The sequence below is a fragment of the Macrobrachium nipponense genome, chromosome 11, assembly GCF_015104395.2.
Source record: "Macrobrachium nipponense isolate FS-2020 chromosome 11, ASM1510439v2, whole genome shotgun sequence".
NCBI classification, from domain to species: Eukaryota; Metazoa; Arthropoda; class Malacostraca; order Decapoda; family Palaemonidae; genus Macrobrachium; species Macrobrachium nipponense.
Genome location: NC_061087.1, coordinates 1,277,232 through 1,302,976, shown reverse-complemented (window position 1 = coordinate 1,302,976; position 25,745 = coordinate 1,277,232). Strand labels below are relative to the sequence as shown.

Genomic DNA, 25,745 nt, shown 5'->3' with positions numbered 1-25,745 from the left:
ATAAAAAAAAAAATACATGGTATTCCACAGAAATGTATTACTTGAGAATATTTCAAGTCTTTGTTCATCCTTAAATGGCAGGTGGCAATGATTCATTGCAGCCCCCAACCCACAGATATGAATAGCAACAGAATGCAACAAAGATGTACCTAAGTATTTGGAGTCATTCAATATTCTGCTTTTTTGTTACCCTGCTTTTGAATTACCCAAACTCATGTGAGTTCTCATGATTTAACATTTTATTTTTTTTACATAAATAATGGTACAGTATAAACAAATGTGTCATTTAGTATGTATTACAGGTGTGGTTTAGGAAACAAAACAGGCATTGTTTAAGGAAACAAAAAATGTTCTCACACCCTGTAGGTATGCCTGCTTTGTAAAGCCACCTGACATGTACAGGTCCTAATTAATTAAGCTGCTGATTTCAATACATTGTGCTATAGCCTCCTTACCTGTGCAAGAGCACATCCTTCTCCTTCCATACCCAAGATGATACTGTTTGGAAAACTTGGAATTTTAACCATCTGTTGAAGTAGCTTGTTAGAGTCATCTATGAAAAAGTGATGTTCAAGGCCATCACCATCAACTGTGACCACCAAGTTAGTTGAACCTTTATCTTGATGTGCTTCAAATACAGCCAAAGCTTGTAGTGCCACAACTGTATCCTAAAAGAAATATTATTTGTAACTGATGACTGTTCATTAATTTTTCTTTCTTTCAAAGCTCCTAATGAAGCGTAATCCCTGGTAATAAAATACTACATAATTACATTAGCTCAGTGGTTTGGTTAAACAACTTATAATAATTATACTGTAGAAACACCCTATGAATTAGGATTTCTGAATTAGTAGTTTGGTTAAATCCAAATATCCCTTTGTGTATGCTGTACTGAAAATAATTATGAACAAATTATTGTATAATCTGTTAACCAAGGAATGCAAACTTGTTAGTATGATTACTTTTCAAACTAACGCAAAAATGGTAACATATTTCAGTAGAAGATGTCCCATATGAAGTTTTTGATTTACTTTAAACAGTAACAGATTGCCATGATAAATTAATTTCCTTTGATGAATGTTAAGTACTACCCTGAAGTGTTGTCTACTAGTCTTAGTGAAGAGAACTACAAGGATTATAAATATTTGATTTTACAAAACAATATCAAAGCAAAAGTCTATTAACACTCATACATAAATGTAAAATTCAAGCCCTTTAATGGTAAAATCAGAGCATTTTTAAGAAGTTATAATTCTTGGTCAATGCATCTTAATATACAAGTATGAGTACAAACCCTAGTTAGGTCTATGCTTTACCACCAACTAGATAAGAATAAGGCCTGTATCACATAGTTATACAAGCTAACTGTAGGAATAGTACAATTGTATTTTACCTGAAATTTTAGCTAGGGTGCCTCAAGAAAGACCAGCAAATATCAAGAATTATCTCATAGCTAGTCTAGATTGGAATAGTATGAACAGTGATAAAATATAAATGGATGAAGGCAGGAAGGCACTGTATCCTACATCCAGCAGCTACCAAGTTCACTACACATCCTTGTCTGCAAATGACAACTTTCCCCAGTAGATTTTTAGTAACAAGATATACCTATTCACTGCTAGTAGAAGAAGTGGGGAGGCAGCGGAAGGTTTCCTCCAATATGAAAGGTTAAGGTTTTGTATACCTAAGAAAAACACCAATTACTTTTAAAACATTTTTATTTGTTCCTATGGGGACACAAACCTATATCGCCTTTCATGTCTGGAAACTACTTAGGAGGGAAGGACTGCCAGAAAAGTGGATAAGTGTCCTAGTGTCTGGAAAGCACCTCAATAGGCTGAGTAGAGAGGTATGAGTGTACCTTTCTGGCAATCCCATAGTAGTACTTGGTTGCTCCAACATCCTTGTTGGAAAGCACCACAACTGCGCCCCCACCCCCATGCCAATAGGAGGCACTGCATTGGTAAATCCCAAAGAACCCAGAACTCCTCTGAGGAGGAAGTACCATCAGTTGACAGCTTTCCCCACTAGGTTAATGTAAACCAATGGGTCTAGAGATAGCTCTTCTGAATCCCTTCTCTTTGTCATAAAAGGGAGAGACCAAGGATCATATTCTGACAGTAATAGAACAGCTTTTAGTGTACTTACCCACCTGCCTTCAGGTCCAGCTGGTACTCCAGTGTGATAGGGTGAATATGGTGGTGCCTTTCTTACCACCACCCACCACCACCCCTCATAATAATACTACTGAACACCCAAAAACCAAATTACTTTAACGAGACATGGGACCCCCATGGTCGGGTGAGGGAGGGATCGGCCTAATAAATAATCAATCATACTACTACTGTTATTCCTACATGAATACAAACCATCGGTGTTTATATAGGAATTACCTCAGTGCGAGCTGGAGCAGGCTATTCTACACAACAAGGTTGTTCAGTAGCTGAACTACTTGTGGGAGGAGTGACAGGTACCCTCACCACCTCCCTTCACTTGCCTTATAGCCTTTGTCCAGAGCGGATGCATTCCTACACCTTCCTCTGCCAAAATGTTTGCCAGCTGGTCTGTGCTTCAATCCTGTTTTTTCCTGTTTTGTTATGCTTTTTGTGATAATGCTCATGTTTTTTATTACTTTGACTTTAAATTTTACAAATGCAAACTTAAGTCATGTATGCCTAAACCCCATCTTTGCTCTGGTGTGCGAAAGCGGCACTGTAACTGTTTCCACGAAATGTAAATATGTGGGTTCAATTACTGATCCTTGTGTTGAGTGTCGTGATTGGTCCCCGGAGCCGTGGACGTGGTTTGCTGGGAAGAGGAAATCCAGGAGGGCTGTACATCCGCCTCCAAGGACGCTGGGTAGCTCCTTGTCTCTTCTCATGCAATTTCCCATTGCTGCTACCTCTTCTGAGGGAGAAGTCACTCCCCTGCATTCCCATTGCTTTAGCAATGAGTGGTTCGCGTGAGAGGATGGGCTGATCATGATCTCTCGAGGACTTCTCTGTTTGGTCAAAAAGAGTAATCCCCTCTGGGGCAAAGAGAGGCATTTCCTACTAACCCATCTGTTGCAGGTCTGGGAGAGATTGGGAATATTTTCCAAAAGCTTAGGTACCTTTGGCCCTCCCCAGGTCTTCCTGGAGAGCCCTCAGTGTGGGGCTTGATTGTGCACCTAAGTGCCTCCAATTTGCCTCTGTCTCTGCTGCATCAGTAACTGGGACTATGGTTTCAGTTACAGGATCCAAGGGAACCATGGCTACAGTCATGGCATCTTCGATTATGCATCTGTTCCAATTGACGTCAATGCTCCTTAAAATGTCTCCTGACAGCAAGGATCTCCTGAATGAGTTGATAAAGAGATACAAGCATGATTGCGAGAGGACATCAAAGAAGAAACCCCACTTTCCTTCGTCATCATCGTCAATGTCTTCTTGGCTACCTGACTTTGCCTCCTCCCCTTCTCCTTCCAAGCGTCCTGTTATGTAGACAGAGCCAAGATAGGAAAAAGCTGCCCCTTTCAACTGTAAGAAGGCCTGTTGGCCCTCTCACTGTGGTGGGATCACAAGCTAAAAAAACAAGCAGGCAAGACCCCCCCTCATATAAATTTAACCAATCCAGCTGCCAAACTCACCCTAATCCACACTTTCCTCTTCACGCTACAGAAAAATGCAGGACAACTGACTTACCTACACACAGAACCCATGTACTCACCCCAACTCCAGATACTCAGGGTTATGCTGTGCTGTCCGCTGGATGAGGTTGCTGAGACACCAACAACTGCCACAAACCAACACACACCCAGCAACAAAGAACTACAACCACACAACTCAACAACAACACAACAACAACCAAGAACCACACAACATAACAACAACAACAACAACAGCAACACAATAACAACCACAACCAAACAACACAACAACAACAACAATCAAGAACCACAACCACACAACACAACAACACGACAATCAACCAAGGACCACAACCCCAAAACTCAACAAACAACAACACAACAATCAAACAAGGCCTACAACCACAACAGCAACTAAGGACTACAGCCACAACAAAGGACCACTGCAAAAACAATCACTAACAACACAAAAAAACACAAGCCAATACACACACCCATTAACAACATCAAGAAATCACAACAGCTCCCCAACAACAACAACCACCCTCAACTATAACTCACAACTCAACAGAAACTTACAAGTACAACAAATCTTACAACACAGGCACAACTCTAAAGCAAACAATATCAAACTTAACAACATATTAAACAACAAACCAGTAACACAATTCAACTGACCATTAATGCCTTCAACACACTTCACAGACCGCTGCCGACACTACTGACCATCACAGGCTCTGGTTACAGACTGCCTTTAACACTCTTCACAGACCGCTGCCAACACTACTGACCATCACAGGCTCTGATTACAGACTGACTCAAAACCCAGACCAGACTTGCGACCAACCCAACAGACACAATCACCCCTCGCTGAACGAGCAATTCGCTTGTTAACCATCCATTCACACGTACACAAACAACCTAACGCCACTTACATTTACTGCTCTCTCTCTCTCTCTCAGTCCTTAAGGACGTTGTACAAATGGAACTACCGAACTCCTCCATATCACGGCATGTCTTCTTCCAAGTAAGAAGCATTGGGATCTCTCTATGGCTCTGCCTTGTCCCCAGACAGAGAACCTGTGTCTTGGGCCTCCCCAGACATTCGAGGGGCAGATGCCACGAGTGCTCGGGTCAGCCACAACGCAGCTTCCACGAGCTAAGTCAGTGTACGTGTGTACACAGATCCCCACATCCACCAACATTCAAGGCACCGATACTAGACACCGGATGTCTCCCAGGTCTGGGCAAAGAAACTTCTGCACAGGACTCCAGAGGTCTGTCTTGGAAGCTCATCCCTCTCACAGACCTGTGTAGCAATGTCATCCATTGCACACTCCCGTGACTTTGACGGTGTGTGTGTGTGTGTGTGTGTGGGTCTCCCCGACCCGTGCCACCGAAGGTTCTTCCAACGGACCTGCGTGGCTACATTAAGCATTCATAGACCAGGACATTGCCTAAAGGCATTCATAGACCAGGACATTGCCTAAAGAGAGTGTGTGTGTGTAGCTTGCAGGCACTGTCCCCACCCCTGGAACTCTAACGACCCAAGACATGGCTTTCACGAGCCTCACCTCAGCTGATTAGAAGACAAAGTCCAGTGACTGTGAAGCCAACTGTAGAGCCTGCACATCCAACAGAGAATGGAGGTGATCATCCCTTCAATTTTCTTCACAAGTAGAGGCCTCAGCCTTTAAGAAGATTCCAGCACATTGTTGGGACAGCCCATGCTCTCATCTGAGAGTGTGCAATTGTTCTCCCAGTGGCAGTTCCTGCTCGCATGAGCAGGTTTATTCTCCTCGGGATAGCTTCCGGGCACATTCGTGGGATTGTGTGCGCTCTTCCAGGGACAACCCCGGTTCACCTTCATGTGACGGGAGCTCTCCCAGACCCGTGTATCAATCATCACCTCAGGTTGACAATCATTTACAGCCTTCCTCTCCTGCCAAGACTTCAGGCTCTGGCAGGTCAGCGAAGGGTGCTAGGCCCCTCTCTCCTCGGGGTATACCGAAGCCATGGGACGGACACTCAGGTTGGCAGCCTGGATTTGGCTTCCCAGCACAGCCCTTCATACACCCCCAGTTCGGTCCTATGACCAGAACAGACATATGCTTGGGTGTTGGAGAGGGGACATGGAGGTTCTGGGGGGGGTCTCACCTGCAAAGGGCACGGCTCGAGAGGACCGTGACTTGGAAGGGACGGAAGGTCCTCTTCCCAAGGACATGGACACTCCCAAGCTGCAGAGGCTCTACTTTGAGATTGTCAAATTGATTTGTCAGTACAACAAACTCATGGAAGATTAGTTTGCACTGAGGTTGTTCCTTTGGGCCTTGAAACACTTCGATTGAGTTGCCATAGTTGGAGCTTACCGAGTAGGTCCTGGGCCAGATGAGTTCTCTCATCTCTGGGAGGTAGAACTCATTTTGGGCCAGCCACTTGTTCAAGCTGCTTCCTCCACCTCTCCCTCATCAGAAGAAATTCTACAAGCCCTTGGAAAGGTCAATTCCAACAGCACAGGTTGACTCAGACTTAGGTCATCTCAGTCCTGTTCTATCCTTGGACTAGCTCTGTGTAGAGGACATCTCCCTCTCACATCAGGCGTCAGCGACTTTGGAAATGGACTGCCATGGCAGTGTTTCAAGCAGTCTCTTGGCTGGACTATTGGTCCACCACCATGCCCAAGGTTGTCACTTCTTCACACACCAATGAAGATGTGGTGAACCTTGATAGACTGTTCCTGTCAGGAGTGTACATCACCTACCCAGCCCAGCAGACAGCTAACCCTTGGGCAAACATGATGCTTTATAGGCATCGAGATTCAGCAACCTCCCAAATCTCCAAGTTTGTTGGTCCTGAGTCGGTCTTGACTCTGAGGAATGGACTGTTGGTGGGTTCTACTTCTCTTTTCAACAGGGTGCAAGGGGATGATATAGTGGATTGTCTGAGAGTGGATGACAATGTCACCCAGCCAGGCAGGGGAGGCAAGAGGAAGAAGGGAGGGGCAGCATTTCCCTCCATATGCTGACACTGGTGGACTGTGCCTGTCATGCCACTGGGCAACATAGCAGCGACACGGAGTGAAGACCATGGTAGGGAATGTCTTCCGGGTGGGCTATTTACTTCTCTCTGAGTTTTCTCCACCTCTCACTAACCTTCCAGACCATCTATGTATGTACAGACGTACTTCCCTGGCTTGCTGAAGGACCCACCGATCAGTGAGTCTTCCTATGTAAATTTCGACCAGTGGTTTCCATTCATGTAGGATTAAATGACAAATTTTGCGAGTAATTTGTATTTTTTTCTAACATACAAACCTAAGGTCTTTACATACACTGCCCACCTCTAGCCACCGCTCATTCTGATACCTGGGCTATTTAACAACTGTATGTGTAACTTTGCAAACGGAGGAGGTGAGGTGCCCCTTACCCCTGTCACCAGTAGTTCAACTACCAAACAACCTGGTTGTAAAGAATACCCTGATCCAGCTTGCATTGGAGGAATTTCTATGTAAAGACCTCGGGTTTGTATGTTGGGAACATATCTACAGACTTGTGGGCAATATCCCTCAGGTAGGAGAAGGTAGTTTGATGCTCCTAGACCACAACCCTCATTATCTATTGAACCAAGAAGTTCTTACAGAATGCTAGTGAAGATCAAACATCCCAAAGATCATGAACATGCGGGTGTGGCGGGGATCCTTCCTTGACATCCAATGACCCATATGCTCTGGAATGACATTCCTTGGCTAAAAGGAGATAGCATCTTCTATACCTCTTTACTCTTTCTCATGCTCATATAAAGGTACTGCACTCCAAACCGAGACTTCTTCGCCTTTTAGATAGTATTTCAGGGCTCTAATTGGGCACAGTAACATCTTTTCCATTTCCTCATCAACAAAATCCCAAAGGGAGGGAGGGAGAGTTGGATGGTACTGTATTTATTACTGTTCCTTACACATAGTGTAACACTTAAATTTAAAATCAACCAAGCTTAATTTTTTTTTAAACTTTTTATTCTTTTTTACTTTTTTTATTTGTTTATTAACTGTTCTTCACTTGTCTTAGCTCTTTTGACCTCACTTTCACTTTCACTTGCCACAGGCCTTTTAAAGAAAAACCTATAAAGGAGCTTTGTTTCTGCCCCCATTTCAAATTGTTGCAGAATTGAGTCAGGCAAGTGTCATTAAAAAGAGCTGAAGCATGACCAGTAGACAATTTATCAGGGTGTTTCTTATCATTGAAGTCAGAAACATCCTGCCACTTAACCAACACTACCTTAATCTCCCTTGAAGAAGTAAATTCCTCCAGTTCGACCTCCTTCTCGCTACTGATCTCTTGCAACACCTCCAAATATTGCATCGTCTGTAGCTCGATCAACTCCTCAGTCATGAGTTGTTCTTGATGCTTCTTAACAAGGTCGTTGACACCTGCCTCATCTAGCACCAGCCCCATGGACTTTCCTAGACACACAATCACTTCCAACACAGCGGGCTCGGGCCCAGGCTGCGGATTGAACCCTTCAAAACCTCTTTCAGCTACAGAATCAGGCCAATTTCTTCCATGCTGAATTTAAGGTTCTTCGCATAACACCCTGCCATACATCATCAATAATTTTCAAACAATTAACAACGTTGAAATGGTCCTTCCAAAATTCACGAAGGGTGAGGTTGGTATTATCTGTGACATCAAAGCATTTTATTAACAAATGCTTTGTGTACAACTTCTTGAAATTAGAAATGACCTGTTGGTCCATGGGCTGGAGGAATGGAGTAGTGCTTGGTGGGAGATAAGAGGACCTTAATGAAATCATATTCATCAAGAATGTCTTCAAGAATTGGAGGGTAGCCAGGGGCAATATCCAGCAATTTCTTGACTACTGTACCAAAGGCCAGATTTACCAATCCCGTGAAAATCTTGTGACTCTTGAAAGCTCGAGGGTTCTCGGAGTGATACACTAACAGCGGCTTGATCTTGCAATCACCACTGACATTAGCACATAAGGCTAGAGTTAATCTATCCCTCATGGGTTTATGGCCCAGCAGTTTCTCTCTTCAGCTGTGATGAATGTCCTCCCTGGAATCTTTTTCCAATAAAGGCCTGTTTCATCACAGTTGAAGACTTGTTGGGAGATGTAACCTTCTGCAGCAATAAGTGCAGCATAACGTTCAACGTACTCCTCCGTGGCTTTCACATCTGAGCTCGCAGCTTCCCCATGCCTCACAACAGAGTGGATCCCAGCTCACTTCTTTAAATTATCGAAATCCACGACTAGCTTTAAACGTCTCCCTAACTGGCGTTGATGTCTCCCCACCATCAGCTGCTTCCCTTAGTTTCAAATCTTCATAGATTGTGCTGGCCTTCTCACAGATGACTGTCTCAGTAATGCTATCTCCTGCCAGCTGCTTCTCCTTAATCTACATCAACAGAAGTCTCTCCATCTTGTCATTTATATTTGTGCTCTTGATAGCATCCCTCTGTTTGAGGATTGTACATATCATCTATGTACTCTGCTCGTAATTGTGTGCCAACTCACTCATGCGGACACCATGATCATGTTTCTTGATAATTTCATGCTTCATCTCCATTGTCATCATGCGTATTTTTCTTCTTGTTGCCAACCTTACCACTCACTTTCTTAGGACATATCACTTATTACAAGGAATGTTCATAAATACAGTGAAAATCAGGTAAATAATGCAAACGCAACAAAGGAGATGACCAGCAAATGTGTACAGAAGTCGATGACCACGTGAAATGAACGAGTGAAGCGGGAGCGCTCGGCCATCTAGCGTTAGAATATGTATGTGTGCTCATATCTCAGTGCAAAGTTTTGCTCAGAGGCTGGCTCATATCTCGGAATGCTTGTATATTGGAGTGCTTGTATGTCAAGGTATATATTACTGTAGGATTTTCTCTACCCGAATTCTTGTAATCTCTTTCTACGTCATCCAAATCATTATAAATGTTTTCTTTCATCCCTCTCAAAACTTCTTTCACAATCCAGTATGTTGCCAAGTATAGCAGACTTCATCCAATTCCAGCCTTCACTCCATATGGTCCACCTAAATCCTTCCTTCACAATTATTATTTCTTGTACACTTCCAGATTTTGAAAATACCACTTCAGTACGGCATTCACTCTGACACTTCTCCCACAGTGTCCATAATCATCCAGTTTCATGACCAAATTTCTCATTAACTAAGCTTAGCTTAATCTAAACTGTTCAGATTATTTCTTCATATTACTTATCCAATTTTAAAACCTACATATATCAGCACTGAGGACCTCCATTTCTGCAATTCTTTATAGGAGCCTATGTATTTTATTAAGCATGAGAGACTTGGTGCTAATGGACACCAATATTTACTTTGGACACCAATATTTACTTCAAAGTCTGAAATACCAGCCACTCACTTTCCTCTACCAGCCACTCACTTTCCTCTACATCTTGTGCTATGATATAGTAGTGCAATCACTTCTTTAATGAGTCCTTCCAATTCTCATCTGCCCAACTTTGTAATGTACAGCTTATCACTTGTGTTGTTAGTCTTTTATGTCCATCTTATCACGTGTTTTGTTAGTCTCAAATTCTATTTCAACTTCCACAAATATAAAAGATCCTACAACAAGCCCTCCTTTTCTTCAAGAGGTAACCTTATGTTGATTGCAGTTACCTTTGAAGAAGTTCTTCAAAGAGATCATATGTGAATCACATATTAGAAAGCTACACAGAGGGGTGAAAGCTGAAATTTGCATAATCAGACGGAGAACAGACAATAATGACAGTATGTCCACCAGGCTGTTAATAAGTCTTTGGGGCCTTCACATGTTGCTGTAGCTCAGTCTTTGTCTCAGTCTGCCACATATCCATCCAGTAAGAGGCCTCAACTACCTAAAGAACTCAGCAGCGTCCCATTCAGCCCCATCCACCCAAAGCTGGGCTAGGAGGCAGAGACAGGGCTAGAGGAGAGGTAAATAATAGAGAAAACACCCCTCCCCACTTGCTACCACTGGGGGGAGTGCCTGGCAAGCCACTGGCCAACATGGCCACAGCTTGGAGTGGAGACCTGGGTAGATGTTCTGTGGGTAGGATATCCACTCCCTTCAAGCTCCCCCTCCCCTCTTCAACTTTCCAATCCATGAAAGGACCTATCTTCTGACCTCATTGAAGGAGCTAGCACTCTGAGAGGAAGAGAAGGCAATGAAGGTGAAAGGTGCTGTGGAAGTTGTGATGGAATGATCCTCAGGTTTCTAAGGTCAGATCTTTATGGTAGAAAAGGCTTAAGGAGCTTGGAGACCAGTCCTAGACTTGTCTTCCCTGAACCTCTTATCAGAAAGACCAGGTTCAGAATGAAAATCACTCGTACAGTACTAGCAGCCAATAGGAAGTCCGACTTCATGCTGATGATAGACCTAAAGGATGTGTATATTTCCAAATACTGATCCATCAGTCTTTTCACAAGTACCTTTGCTTCATTCTGGGAGAGAGTCTATCAGTTCAAGGTGCATTGCTTCAGTCTCTTATGCCACACATCCGCGTAGGGGGGCTAGTGCCGTCAGTGCACTTCATGTGGTGCACTGTAGGCATTACTTAAGGTTCTTTGCAGTGTTTCTTCGCCCCCTAGCTGTAAACCTTTTCATACTTTCATTGTTTCCTCCTTTCATGTTCTCTTTCTTCATCTTGCTCTCAACCCTCTCATAACATCTGATTCACAGTGCAACTGCAAAGTTTTCCTCCTGTTACACCTTCCACTGTCACATTCCACTGCAGTGCTGAATGACCTCATATGTCCCAGTGCTTGTCTTTGGCCTAAATTCTATATTCAACTCAACTATTCAACTCTACTGCCCCACAGGTGTTCATGAGTGTGTTCACCTTAGTCTCGATCTGGGCCCATTCACAGGGGATATGCCTCTTAAGTTACTTTATGTTTCAACCATTAAGGGATACAGGGCTGCTATAGGGTTAGATATGTGCCTGAAGGGTATTGACCACTCCTCCTCCTGAGAGATCTTGAACAGTTTTGCCCCCCCTTGAGAGCTTAGGCCCCTTAAGTGGATCTGACTCTTGTCCTTAGCAGCCTCATTTGCATGCAATATGAACCTTTTGAAAGATAATCATACAGTCTTCTTACTGGCCTTATCCTCCACAAAGAGATTAGAAGAGCCTTATGGCCTCTCTTTTGATGTGAAACACTCAAGCAGCTTTGAATTAATCCTTTGGTTCCAAATGAGAGATTAGTCCTTCTCAATCTCCTCCCTAACAGACTTCATTGGTGATGATCCTGAGAGATGTTACTATGTCCGGTTAAAGTACTCTGAAGCTACCTAAAAAGGACTCGACATCTCAGGCCTGAATGTCGAAGGGTTTTTGTTAGCACTGGCCAGAACAAGAAAGAAGTGGAACAAGTAAGGAGTGAAGATGCAAGAGCTCATGATGTCATGGGCTTAGGCACCTCCATTGCATTCAGGAAGAATCTGTTGGGTCAAAGGGTGTTGAAGTCTGGTACTTGGGTTCATCAGATGACCTTAACCTCCTTCTACTTGTGGGATGTTGCCCATAGGTCCTTGGGACACTTTTCCTTAGGTGGTGCCTGCTCAAGTTGTGTAACTCATCCAGTGCCCCTAGCGGGACAGATTGTATCTTACCTAAGATGTTGGTTATGAATGTGAGAAAGATTGTGGTGACTGGCCTCCTTCCTTTCTCTTTCTTCTCCTTTTTTGATGGGCAGAGGGGCTTGAGCAATCATTTGCTGGAACTGGCTAAATACTGGTGAGTCCTTAACAGATCAGAGGCATGTGACTCCTTCCTATGCTGTAACACAGGTTCCCAACCTGTTGTAACACAAGTTCCCAATCTGGTGTAACACAGGTTCCTAACCTGGTACTCGCACAAACCTCTGTGCTCTCTGATGGTCTGGCATCATTCTTTCAAAGTTTTTAAAATCGTGATTGCGAGAACCAACTCTTATTACATATATAAATGATAATAAGCAAACGTATGTTTTAGTTTGATAAAGAACAATAAAACTCATTCAGTTAATATTTAGATAATATAGTCTAACTTAAGAGGTAAACATATTACCCATGAATCATTGTGTCGTTAAAAGTACTACAAAATTTATGAGTTATGTAAAATATGCCTGATAGTGAATGTCAGTAACTTCAAATAAACATCCAAGAGGTAAAAATTAATTTTTGAATCTTCAATGAAAGTAATTTAAAATTTTTGTTACCTTTAAATTAACATACACTAAGTCTCATTTACTAATTGGAATGTTTCTTAATTCCCAAACTATAAAATTATTGTGGTGCTCTCACATTTATCTAGAAAACAGGTGGGTGTTCATCAGCTTAAAGGTTGGGAACCCCTGCTCTAACTTATGACCAAGAAGTGAGGCCAGGTGAACCAAACCACCAGCCAGTTCTCAAGCATACTTTCATCCTCCTGCCAAGAATAAGTCTTCAATTCATAAAGACTGAAGGGTTTGTACCATGTATGAACAAATGACAAATTTGTAATCAATTTGTATTTTTCATAACATACAAGCCTGAGATCTTTACATAAATGGTCCACATCAAGCCAACCCCCATTCGGTTTCTTGGGGTAGAGCTGAGCTTCTTCAGAGGGAAGCAGGCGAAGCTTCACCTCTCTCCTCCTATTGGCTAATGGGGACGCACCACCAACATTGTTCTATTTTTAACCAGTTTCCAGCTGGCAGTCGAGGTTTATTCCATATGTACAGATCTCAGGTGTGTATGTTATGAAAAATACATATTGCTTAAAAACTTTTCTTTCCATGACAGTTTTGCTTAAACAATGCAACTACACCCTTTGCATTTCAAACAAAAGGCTGTACTACAAGAGGTTCCACTTTGTTGAACACTTAATGCACTGTGGATATAGTACTTGAAGAGGACAGGGCATCACAGAGGTCTTTCATTGGGTAAAAGTATTTTAGACTTCTATATTGTCTAGAGTACATTCATAGGTTTTGGGAAGCCAGCAAAAAATATTCAAGTGCTTCATCTTCTCTGTCACTGTTACAACAAGACTGCTCTGATGCTGAGGGAGGTCATGAAGTTTGCTAGTGTGATTTCTCTTTTACTTCGACTGTTACCAAACATAAATAAAACTAAGGTTTGTACTTGTATATGGATGAATATGAATTTTAATATCATATTTCCATATTTCACAATAGTGTATATAAACTACATATACCATCTTCTTAACTAATGAATGACTTGCACAACTGTTATAAAAGTTGTGTACATTTTCTACCAGAACACTCATAAATTCCTGAATGCTAAAAACCTGCAATAGCCACTTTGCCAGACAACTAGATACTTGGTTCTGAATATCCGGATTCCCTACTAGTGCTGTCAATAGAGCATTACCTAAAGCTATGACTTGTATGCTACACAGTACGTACTGACATTATTTTACAAATTTTTTTTATGATGTAACTCTGCTCTATCATGAAGGCTAAGGTAATGACTTTCTGAGACATCCTTGTATTTCTTACCTGTGTAGATATAAAGCCACCCTGACCATTTCTCTTGGATGAAATCCATTTAACAACTTTTCTAGCTTGAGTTACATAATTTTCAGGGTCAAGAGTCATCATTGCTAGAACAGCATAGCCAGCTGTCTCTACTGCAACAGCATCACTCATACCTTTTCAAAGAAACAAATACTGAAATTAAAATAGTTGAATTGAATTGAATATAGAATTTAGGGGAAAGGCCAAGCATTGGGACCTATGAGGTCATTCAGCACTGAAACGGAAATTGACAGTAAAAGGTTTGAAAGGTGTAACAGGAGGACATCCTCCCAGTTGCACTATGAATTTATTGTTAGGAGAGGCTGGAAAGTAAGATGGAAGAGAATACTGAAGGAGGCACAGTAAAAGGAATGAAAAGGGTTGTGGCTAGGGGTTGAAAGCAAACTGCAAAGAACCTTAAGTAATGCCTACAGTCCCTCCCACAGGGTTAAAATAATTAAAAGAAATAATTCTACATTAGCAGTTTCAAATACAAAGTGAAAATTTTTTAATTTAAATATCCAACATTTTTCTCTAGCTCAAAAGGAATATCATCATCATGCATAAGACCCCTAACATTTAGATACATAACCAATGGTTTGAGTCCATATGAAGGTGAGTAAAATGATGAAAAACACTGCAAATAAAATGGAAAATTAGATTTAAAGAATAGAGCAAATGAAGGAGCAGACAACAATCAAGACCAAAAGTTTGTACTGAAGAAAAGGGATTATGCCCCACTGGAAGGGCCTCTATACCTTGGAGGAACCACTTCTTTTCTTGGTTGGTAAATTTTAGCCGAGTTTCCCTTTGTATTGAAATGAAAGGCTATACTAAAGAAATACCTAGTTTTCATTTGTACAAATGCAACACTGGACATAAGAGGTATGAAAGCCACCTTGCAGAGAAACATACTCATGATTAGGTGAAGAGATATGTATATAATTACTGATTAGACCAGTTAAACCGAGTTAAAAAAAAAAAAAAGCGGTCTACATATGAGAGGAACCAGGATGGCATTGCATAACATTATCATTAGTATATTGGCATACAAAAAGCAAAATTATTCTGGCACATGCAATAAGAGAAAACCTTTGTTTAGTTTTTTGGATTATAATTGTGCAAAATTACAGAATTATTTGACTTTTAAAGGTTCCTGTCTAATACAATGAAACAGAATTTGAATAATAAGTCTTTATATGTAAGTACATACTATCTGTGTCACCAGGCATCCATTTTTCTTTATATTTAAAATAATGTATGAAAGGTTTTCCCTTGGGTCAGGCTTAAGGTTACCTGGTAGGCCTAAGAAGCCGTATCCACATTAGCTTTTTTAACCATGGAAAAGCCAAGTTTTCATAAAGAAAATCTCTATTAACCTTGTCTCCAAGTTGCCAGAAAATTTATACCCATCCACATGGGTATTATTTATTTAAATAATAATGCCCCTTCCAAAACTAAGTTTATTTGTAAGTTTTTGTAAATTATTTTGTAATTATAAATGTTAATTCACTGATTTTGTTCTCACAAATGAAGCTAATATATAAACTTTAAAAGTTCTGGCTTGTCTGTGTTTATAGAGATGTTTATCCAACATAAGAAAGGTTGCAATCGGCGTACATGTGTGCAATTTCTGTCTATGTGGGATTTTTCTTATTTTTCTACTTTGTACTAAATATACCTGCTAATAGATTTTTGTGGGAAAAACCCTATTTTTGGTAGCTGCTGTGAGTCTCAAAGGAGTTACTCTCATGGTTCCCAATGGCTCCATAAGACAGACCAACCAATCTCAAAGAATTCTCTTATATCATCCATTAATCTCCAAAAAATATAGCATAATGGATAATTCAGTCATGAATAACTGTCTACTGTATTCGGGAAGATTACAGAGATTTATACAGTTCATTACTGATTAAACGATACAAAAAGTTTTACCTGATCCTTCGGGCAGCTCCCAGTGCATAGAATTTGATGTCTCTGTGGCCAAACTAATCATCTTTTGCACAACATTATTGGCATTTGACTCTTGTGACAATGCTAAAGCATATGCTGTGAGTACAATCGTATATGGATTTTCAGACTTGTCAGCATTTAAACAAAAGGCTGCTTCACTGATAGCTTTACTTGTGTGCGGCTCACCAGATTCCAGTAAAGATATCAAAACATAAGCTGTAAGAGGAACTGGAGACCCTGCACCAGCAATGCCACCCTGAAAAAAAATGACAACTATAAATACTTTAACTGGGAAAATTAGAACTGCATCAAAGAACATACAGCTTACTATGTAAATTCTTTGTCATAGATATGCAGAGTTATTATTGTTAGTTTTTATTTGCATACTACACACTGGTGTTTTGAAAGGAGGACCAGTGTCAAGACTAAGTTGTAGAAAAGTAGATAACTTTATGTGAGAAAATGTAGGGAAAATGTAGGGAGAGAACTCAGTACTGTATATTAAATGTAACACAGGGTGTCATATGATAATGCTCATGATTACAAAATACATATGGAGTAAGAGATTTTCAATGTCTGAAATCTATTACAAAGGAAAATAGGGAAGAGTGGGGAAGAAATGTGTTGTGACAGATGAGCAGATCCTATGGGCAGTAGTTCATTTATGTTACCTTGTGGACACACTGGACTGTGAAGCAGGATCTAAAATGTCATTAAAAAAATAGCATAATGAAATAGAGAGGTAGCTATAGTACTGATTAAAAAGGTCCCATTAGTAGAAAGAGCAAGGACTTATGATTGGTACACGAGGCCAGCACTACTCTATACAGAAGAAATGTGGGCACTGACAAGGAAAATTGAGAATTTTTGAGAAGTTGTGGCAGTAGACTGTCAAGATTCATGGTGAAGAGTAAGGTAGGAAGATCATATGAATAAGGAAGTGGTGGAAAGATGTGAGCTGGAAAATAAAATGAGATGTAAATGATCAAGATGGTTTGGACATGTCAAAATAATTAATATTCAGAAGATTAACCCTATTCATATGGGACAAGCCCCACAGGGGCCACTAACTTGAAATTCAAGCTTCAAAAGAATATGGTGTTCACATTAAGAAGAAGTAAGTGGAGGTAAAGGAAAATACAGAAAGCAAAGTTCTCAATTATTAATACAGTAAAAATACATGAATAAATTAATAAGTACGTATATAAAAATGTATTAAAATGCAAGGAGAATAGTATTAGGGTAGTACAGTAATACATTCCATCTTTGCTTGAACTTTTGAAGTTCCAATTGAATAACATCCTCTGGGAGGGAGGCTGTTCCATAGTCTGACAGTGTCAAGAATAAAGGATCTCTGGAACTGAGAAGTTCTAAGTGAGGCACATTTACTGCTTACTGGTACTGCTGGTCAGCAATGCTCTCGACAAGAAAAGGGGATCAGGGATCAATTGAGAATGTGAAAGATCTCTATTAAAATACAACTTATGAAAAATTGACAAACAAGAGACCATCCGTTGATGGTCCAAGTCATAACTGCTAATAGTACCAGGAAACATAAACCTACCACTATGAACTACTATATCTAAAAGATGCATTGATTTCATCAGTTATAAATAAATGAGGCTTTTCATACAATACCTAATGTTCTTGCAGCATTTGCCGACAATTTCATTAGATATTTCTGAAAAGTAATAGATACAGTAGTAGGATGAAGGCTTGTAGGATGGCCCTGAAAATCATATGGGATAGACAAAGTCCTTTAAGTAATGAGAGTTCAAGCAGGAAAAAGATGGCAAAAAGTGTTTACAATGATGTTGATTCGTAGCTTAATCCTTTGTTATGCATAACACAACTTGTAGACCTCATTTTGTCAAAGAGATAATCAACATGAAACAAATTACAACATGACCAAATATCAAGATGAGGTTATGGAAAGTGAGCCTTGGATGAAGCCTATTTCAGGAACAGGGTAATTTCCTGTACTGTACATATTGCGATCATTCTAATCATTTGATAATGTTGGAAACAAATAAAATAATAAGTGACAAGTAAAAAATTCTTGCATATAACATTGTTAAACACTACTGGATTTGGACAGGCATCATATTCTTGCACGAGCAATATTCTTTCGAATGATGATTTACATTAAGAACAAAATAAGTTATAAATTCAAGTTTATTTTGTGTTACTCTCCTTACCATTGTCATGAATCTCCAAACACTTTGCTTGAGGGAAATCAAGAACTTAGGAGACCAAAGCTGCAATAGTAGCTTGAAGGCAGAGGTCAGAAGCCTGAGCAACAGCCAAGAAGTGTCTACAGAGATGAGGCAGGTGACAGTCCAACCAGAGAAGGGAAAATCCAGAACAAGCAGTCAAGGAGAGGAAGGAGCTTGCAGTCTAGAAACAGCTAACAATATCGAGAGCAAGCATTTAAAGAGTGCAAGGGAGCCCATGGAACTCAGCATAAAGGGAAGCAAGCACGATCAAAAGAAGGGTTCTGTAGAGGATACTTACCTGATGAAGTCTGATTAAAACTGGGTAAGAGTTAATAGCAGGACAATGAGATTGCATGGGACCTAAGATGGATGAGACAGCATGGAATACACAGGAGGAAGCCCTTGCCATTGTTGAAGGATATTCTTATAGAAGTCATTGCATAAATCAGACAGAGACCGAGAGGGGAAGAATCAGGAGCTGCAACTATCGAAGGCACAGGGAGAAGTCACTTTCAATGGCAGGAAGGCCTTTGAGGCACTGCAGATGAGGCAGAAACCATCACCATAAAATCTGGAGATACGGGAGTCCTAAAAGCAACAAGCATCAAGAGCAAAGAAGCAGCATCAGTTGCACAGGATTTTCTGAGAGAAATGTTAATGAGGGATGAAGCTACATCAAGGACTAGAATACAATGAGACTCAGGCCTAGGAAGTGGGCTTTGAAAGCTTGATAACTGAGGACTGCTCATGGTAAATGAATTGAATTGAATATAGAACGTAGGCCAAAGGCCGAGTAAAGGGACCAATGAGGTCACTCAGTGCTGAAACAGAAACTGAGAGAAGTTTGAAAGGTGTAACCAGAGGTAAACCTCACAGTTGTACCATGAATCAGTTGTTAGGAGAGGGTGGATAGAAAATATGAAAGGAGGTACAGTAAAAGGAACGAAAGTGGTTGCAGCTAGAGACCGAAGGCAGGCACACTGCAAAAAACCTAAAGTAATGCCTACTGTGTAGGCTACCCCATGAGGTGCACTGTCCACACTACCCCCTTACAGAGTGCTCATGGTAATGGGAAGAGGCATACAGGCTAGAATGGCCAAACAGTCTGGAGAAGCCAAGGGAGTGTGCCAGCATCCCAGCCAAAGGGACTACAGTGACTGGGAAAACAGCAGTTGAGCCCACAGCAAACTGCAAAAACATAGGTAGTAGTATGAACAATGATGGTATGACAATGGAAACAAAGGGTAGAGAACATTCATGAGCACTGACAACAGCGCGGCACACATATATCTGATGAGAATGGCATTTCAGACATGAAAGGTCACAGCAAACCTAAAAAAAAAATATCATGTACACACCAAAGAGGCTGAGAGGAGTGGTAATATCACATGCAAGGGAAGGAAGCACAAAGACTATTAGAACTTAAACTGAGCAAAGCAAACACTTTTTTTATATTTTCAAAAAAATAAAAAAAATAAAAAATTCAAATAGTGGTGAGATATTTGAATAACAGTTAAGGTAAATCAATAAATAATTAGAAAAAAATTCAAAAATTAAAATGATCAAAATAAGAAATGGAAACATAAATGAGTATTATGAAAAATAAAAACAACAGTAATTTTTTGAGACACCAGGATTTTCTTACAAATTGATTGTCTACAAAAACAAAAATATGGACACCAAACATGTAAGGAGATGCTACAAGAAAAGAAGAAAAGAAATATGACATTTCTATTATAAAATGAGGTGGTTTTATATATATATGTACTTATCAAGTAATTAGTAATTACATAGCTATGGGTCTCAACTTTACAGCAGCTCATAATTTTGAAATGTCAAAATTTGCGGTAGCACTCTTTTGTTTTGGGTGTAGGTGACTAGTCTCACCCACTTTCGAGAATGAATAGGTACAACACAGCTGAAGAACTCTATTCGTTTGTGCCTTATGTCCATAAGAGGGGGGTGGGAGGGCTCCCATTATGAAATTACTTGGTAACTATATAAGTATAGTATGAATATAAAAAAAACTTATTTTTTATTATAAAAATGTTATCTTTATATAAGTAACTTACCAGGTAATTACATAGCTGAATCCCACATTGACAAGTGGTGGGATTTATGAACATATACTACTCCAAAAATGTTCAGAACAGGAAAAGAATTTGAATTAGTAAATTGTTAAATGTTTGTTGTAACCTTACCAGGTGAGAAAGCTACAGCAAATAATAGTACCTCTGAACTGAGCTCGACCTGTAGTGGTGTGGCATTATGTAGAGCTCTGGGTTGCCCCTACTCTAATGGTGCTTTGCAACAAGGGATTACTCTGAAGATTGTCAAAGCTAACAATCCAACAAATAGATGCCTTTGCCCTGGGTGCACTACAATAGACCAGAACAAATACCTGCACCACATTAAAAACCTTCACCACAACCCATCCATTAGAAAAAAAAAAAAAAACTACTGGAAGGCACTCGGGGTACATAGCACCTCCAGGTTTCCCCAAATGAACTTGTCAACCTTAATTAAGGTGAGGAGATAGGTAACTAGGAAAGGACCTAGCATACTGCACTTATCGTAGATTGTCTCTACATCATGAAGATAATGTGTAGTGAACATTGATCTGCAATTCCAATATGTGGACTGTAGTATCGTGGAGAGCAAGAGGTTATGCTTAAATGCCAGCAAAGTAGCTACTGCTGCTTTTTCATGAGCTTTGACTTTTAATATGGGGAAAACGTCTTCTTGCAATCTTGAGTGTGATTCCACAACCAAATCCTTTAAAAAGGAAGTCAAAGCATTCTTAAATAAAGCACACAAGGGATTCTTCACAAAGCACCATAAATTCTAAAAGGGCTTCTGATTTCTTTTTTCTTTACAATATAATTTCTGGGCTCAGCCCGTGTCGCTATGTGAAATAGTACCAGAGAAATGGCCACATAAGCTTGGAACAATGGAATTGAATTTATAAATTTTGTGGCCATTTGCCACGCGCCGGTTGGAACAATGGAGTACACAAAGAATATTGTAGGAAAAAATAAAAAAACAGTAAAGGTAAATTGGTATAATCTAAGAGTACAGTTACGAACTTGGTAACAAGGGTAACTGAACCTTTAAGAGTAAATACAGTACAAAATGATTAACCTTAAAATTACATACAATATTAAATTAAGGTGTGATTAATCCTAAGAACAAAATACAAGGAAACATCACAATTATGTACAACATGTGGCATCCAAGGTACAACAAAGGCTACATGGTGGCAGAGCCACGATAAGAATGTCAGTGAGGCAGGTAGAAAGGAGAGATCTAGATTAAGCTACATATACTATTCAAGCAGTGTCAGGAGAAACTGTGTTTCCTGCTGCCACTGCTGGAAATTTAAGTGCTTCTAAGGACTTAAGATAATAGCGTTTGAACACTGTCGGAGATTTCCAGCCTGTATACTTTTTCAGATCATCAAAATTCATATGTTGAAAGTAGTTAATAGAGGTAGCCACTGCCTAATGTCATGTACACGAGGGAAGGACTCTGGGTTGGCTTGTTTAATGAAATATAATATTTGTTGTCTAATTCCTTTTAAGGAAATAGTGCCACCTTTTTCCCTCATAAATAAAGGGCCTGAAGATCTTAGGGCCGTCCTATTTAGGTATGCTCTTAGGGCAGTAACTGGACATACGGATGGGTCCTGTGGAAGTGGGAGAATTTTCCACGCGGCCCACCTATCTAGTGGGTCCTCATTTTTAGCTAGAAATTGACGATCTGTTATTTCAGTGCCCTCACTGTACAGAGAGTTCTCTCCTGATCTGCTGGACCCACAATATCAGTTAAACTTTTGATCAGGAATGAATGAGGCCAGGGTTTAGAGGGGTTCTAATTCTTTGCCAAAAAACCTAGTGTGAGAGAACAAACTGCATTCCCTTGAGAAAACCCCACCTTTTTATCAAGTGTTTGTAATTAACTAGTCCTTTTGGTCATAGCTAAGGCCATCAAAAATATAGTCTTCTTTGTCAGATCTCTTAAGTGAGAGAAGTCCAACTGTTCAAATTGAGGGCCTGAAAGCCATCTGAGTACAATTCCAAGTAACTGTGGAAGATTCTCTGTTTTTTTGCATCCAAAGACTATCAAATCTGAAATATCCTGGTTTGCAGACAAGTCTAAACCTGTATGTTTTAAAACTGATGACAACATCGTTCTGTATCCTTTCATGGTTGAGATAGCTAATCCCTTTGAAGACCTCAGATAAAGTAAACATTCTGCAATATTAGCTACAGTGGTTTCAAAAGAAGAGATACCATGTTCTGTAAACCAACCACTTTGCTTGGTAGAGATTTGCTGAAGATTGGTACCTACTTAGCAATTGCTTCTGCAGTTTTTCTTGAAAAACCTTATGCTCTCACAAGCGAGAGCACATAATCCTTGATGAAACCGAAGGAAATATGGCTGTTTGAAAAGCCTTGGTTTCTGAGGTAATAGTAGTTTTGGGTAATCCACAAGAAGGCTGAGATCCGAAAACCATTCCTTCTTCAGCAAGAAGGCAGCTACTAAGGTCATCAAGGTGTTGCTGGGAAAGATGAACTTGTTCAGTACCTCCTTCACCATGCTGAATGGAGAGAAAGCATACAACATCTGAATGTAGAGAAAGCATACACCATACTGAATGGAGAGAAAGCATACAAGCCTAGGTTCGACCAGTTCTGGAGCATGGCATCTGTTGCTCATGCCAGAGGGTTCGGATCTGGCGAACAATACAGAGGAAGTCAATGGTCTCATGAGATTGCAAACAGGTCTATTGATGACTTTTCCCCACAGTTTCCACAGGTGGGTGCACACCCATGGATTCAATGTCCACTCTGTCGGTAGAACCTGTTTGCAGCAACTTAGTTCGTCCTTGAGGACATCTAACTTTCTTTGAATGAAGTGAGTGAGAATAATTGTGTGGTTGCTCTCTGCCCATAACAGATCTTTGACCTCTTGGTAGAGAGAAAAGAAATGAGTCCTTCCTTGATTCCTGATGTAGGCCAGAGCGGTCATGCTATCAGAATGGACTGTTACTATCTTGCTGCTTGTTAAATTGAGGAAGATTGAAGAACTAGATAGATTACCCTCAACTCGTTCACAATGATGTGCAAATTTCTCTCTGCTGGAGACCATGTCCGTACAACTTCCTCACTGTCTAAGGCTGGGTATTCACATTCAGGTTACCTGTCAGCTCACCTGTTAGTTCATCAAAACTGACGTTAAAACATACGTGGATGACAGTTTGTGGACAGAGTCAGTCCACTCACCAGAACTGGTGAACTGATTGAACTACCTAAAGTTCATTCAATCAACTGACAGGTGATTGCACATGTGGACAGGTAAGCAACTATTTTATGACAATTCACCGCCAGATTCTGCCTGGGTATTCACACTCAGGTTACCGTCAGTTCACCTGTTAGTTTTATCAAAACTTTTGGTAAATTGTACGTGTGGATGACAGTTTGTGGACAGAATTGGTCCACTCAATAGAACTAAACTGATTGAATTACCTAAAGTTCATTTGATCGACTGATAGGTGATCACACGTGTGGAATGGTAAGCAACGATTTTATGACAATTCACCACCGGATTTTGCTTGGGAAGGATCTCAGCCGCTCGGACTAGAATATGAATAAACTACAGTGTTCCCCCTACCAGACAACACACCCCCCCCGGAAATAGCTAGAATCTGCGAATAGTTGAAACCTCCAGAAAAAATGCTTAAAATTGCCTATTTTGTTAGTTAAAACTCAAGAAAAACCTACCAAAAATGTTTAAAACTGTTTCTTTAATAGTTTTATGACAAATCTGCATGTTATGATGAAATTGATAAAAATAACAGAAATATGTGGATATTTCTCACAGAAATATACTGCGAATAGGCGAATTTTCCATGAATAATGAGGGTATATGTTCCACAGAGAAATCTGCGAATATGCGAGTCCATGAATCTGGAGCCCGCGAATACGGGGAGTTCACTGTATGTATGTATGTGCCTAATTCATTTCAGCGTTAGACACCGCAGCGTTATTTGTAAACCATTGCGAGTCCAAATCTTATGATAAAAAAAAAAAATTTCAATGTGACAGACAATTTGTATAGGCCTAGGCCAGTGTCCTGCCATTTTATGAAAGGTGTTACTATTAAAAGTAGGCTTCACAGTCCATTTCATAACTAACTAAAACAACCCCCAGTTCTAATTTAACATTATTCATTAATATTTCATGAGAATAGCAAGCTTTCTTTAACAGGCAATATTTAGACCATACTCTGCTATGCCTTTTTGCTTCTTTCCTGTTTGAAGTGAATTGCTGTAGCAGCAGTTAGTCCATATAGTTTTACCTCATCTGCCAGCAGAGCTTCCATCGCTGCCATATAGTGTTGCCACAACGAAGGCTAGGGAAGAAATAAGGGCGATGACCTCGAGTTCAATGTCCGACTGACAGTTCTACACTTTACGTGCAGATGTTCATCTGTTGAAAGGTCGTGGGTAAACTGGCAAGTAAACTTGATCGTGAAGACCCGGCTTAAAAGAGCTCCCCAACCCAGATCGGATGCATCTGAATATAATGTTAGTGTAGTGACTTTTCCACCGCAAACCTCTGTTTTTCTAGCCACCATTGAAGGTCCTTCTTTATCTTGGGAGTGATGGGGAAGACAAACGAATCTGGCATTATCTTCCTTTCCCAATTGACCTTTAGGAAAAACTAGCAGTCTGATGTGCCATCTCCCTAAAGGCACCAAGTTCTCTAAACATGAGAGGGTCCCTAACAGACTCTTCCACTGACAGGCTGAGCAGGAGGTACGAGAGAGGAAGTTTCAGATATTATTCAGGCAATTTTGTATTCTCTGATGGGAGGGAAACACCTGAAAATTCAGAGAATCGATCTTCATCTATTCAGGTTGATTAGTAGGCTTAACTGTTGGGTGTTCTTTAGATCATCTAAGCATTTGGATCTTGAGGGGGAGCATAGGAGCCAGTTGTCTAAATATAGACAAACATTTATGCCCACGAGGTGTAACCACTTAGTGAGAGGGTCAAGAACCTGAGAGGCTGTGGATAGACCAAAGCACAGTGCTCAAAATTGGAAGACCTGTCCATGAAACACAAACCTCAGATACTTCCTAGACTCTGGATGTACTGGTACTACATGGAAAGTATGCGTCCTATATGTCTACTGTTACCATCCGGTCCCCTTGCTGGATGGCTGACAGAACTGACTGGCTTGTTTCAATTTTGAGCTTGGTGGTCTTGACGAAAGAATTCAGAGCACTTACATCCAGGACAGGCCCCCAATCCTCTTGATGACTTGGAGATGACAAATAGGCAGTTGTAAAAGCCTTCCAGGTTTATGTCTTCGACTAATTCCACATATTCTTTCTTGAT

The 25,745-nt window shown here is 40.5% G+C and overlaps 1 protein-coding gene across 7 annotated transcripts in view; it reads right to left on the bottom strand.

Moving 5' to 3' along the window:
- The window catches only part of LOC135215322 (alpha-2-macroglobulin-like), a 494,644-nt gene that overhangs the window by 22,328 nt on the left and 446,571 nt on the right, over positions 1–25,745 (bottom strand). For all 7 annotated transcript variants that reach the window (XM_064250089.1, XM_064250270.1, XM_064249915.1 and 4 more), the window contains exons 23-25: positions 16,107–16,380; positions 14,154–14,305; positions 456–668 (exon numbers count right to left, since the gene is read on the bottom strand). In XM_064250089.1, coding sequence (XP_064106159.1) covers positions 456–668; positions 14,154–14,305; positions 16,107–16,380 — 639 coding nt within the window. The remainder of the gene's footprint in view (positions 1–455; positions 669–14,153; positions 14,306–16,106; positions 16,381–25,745) is intronic.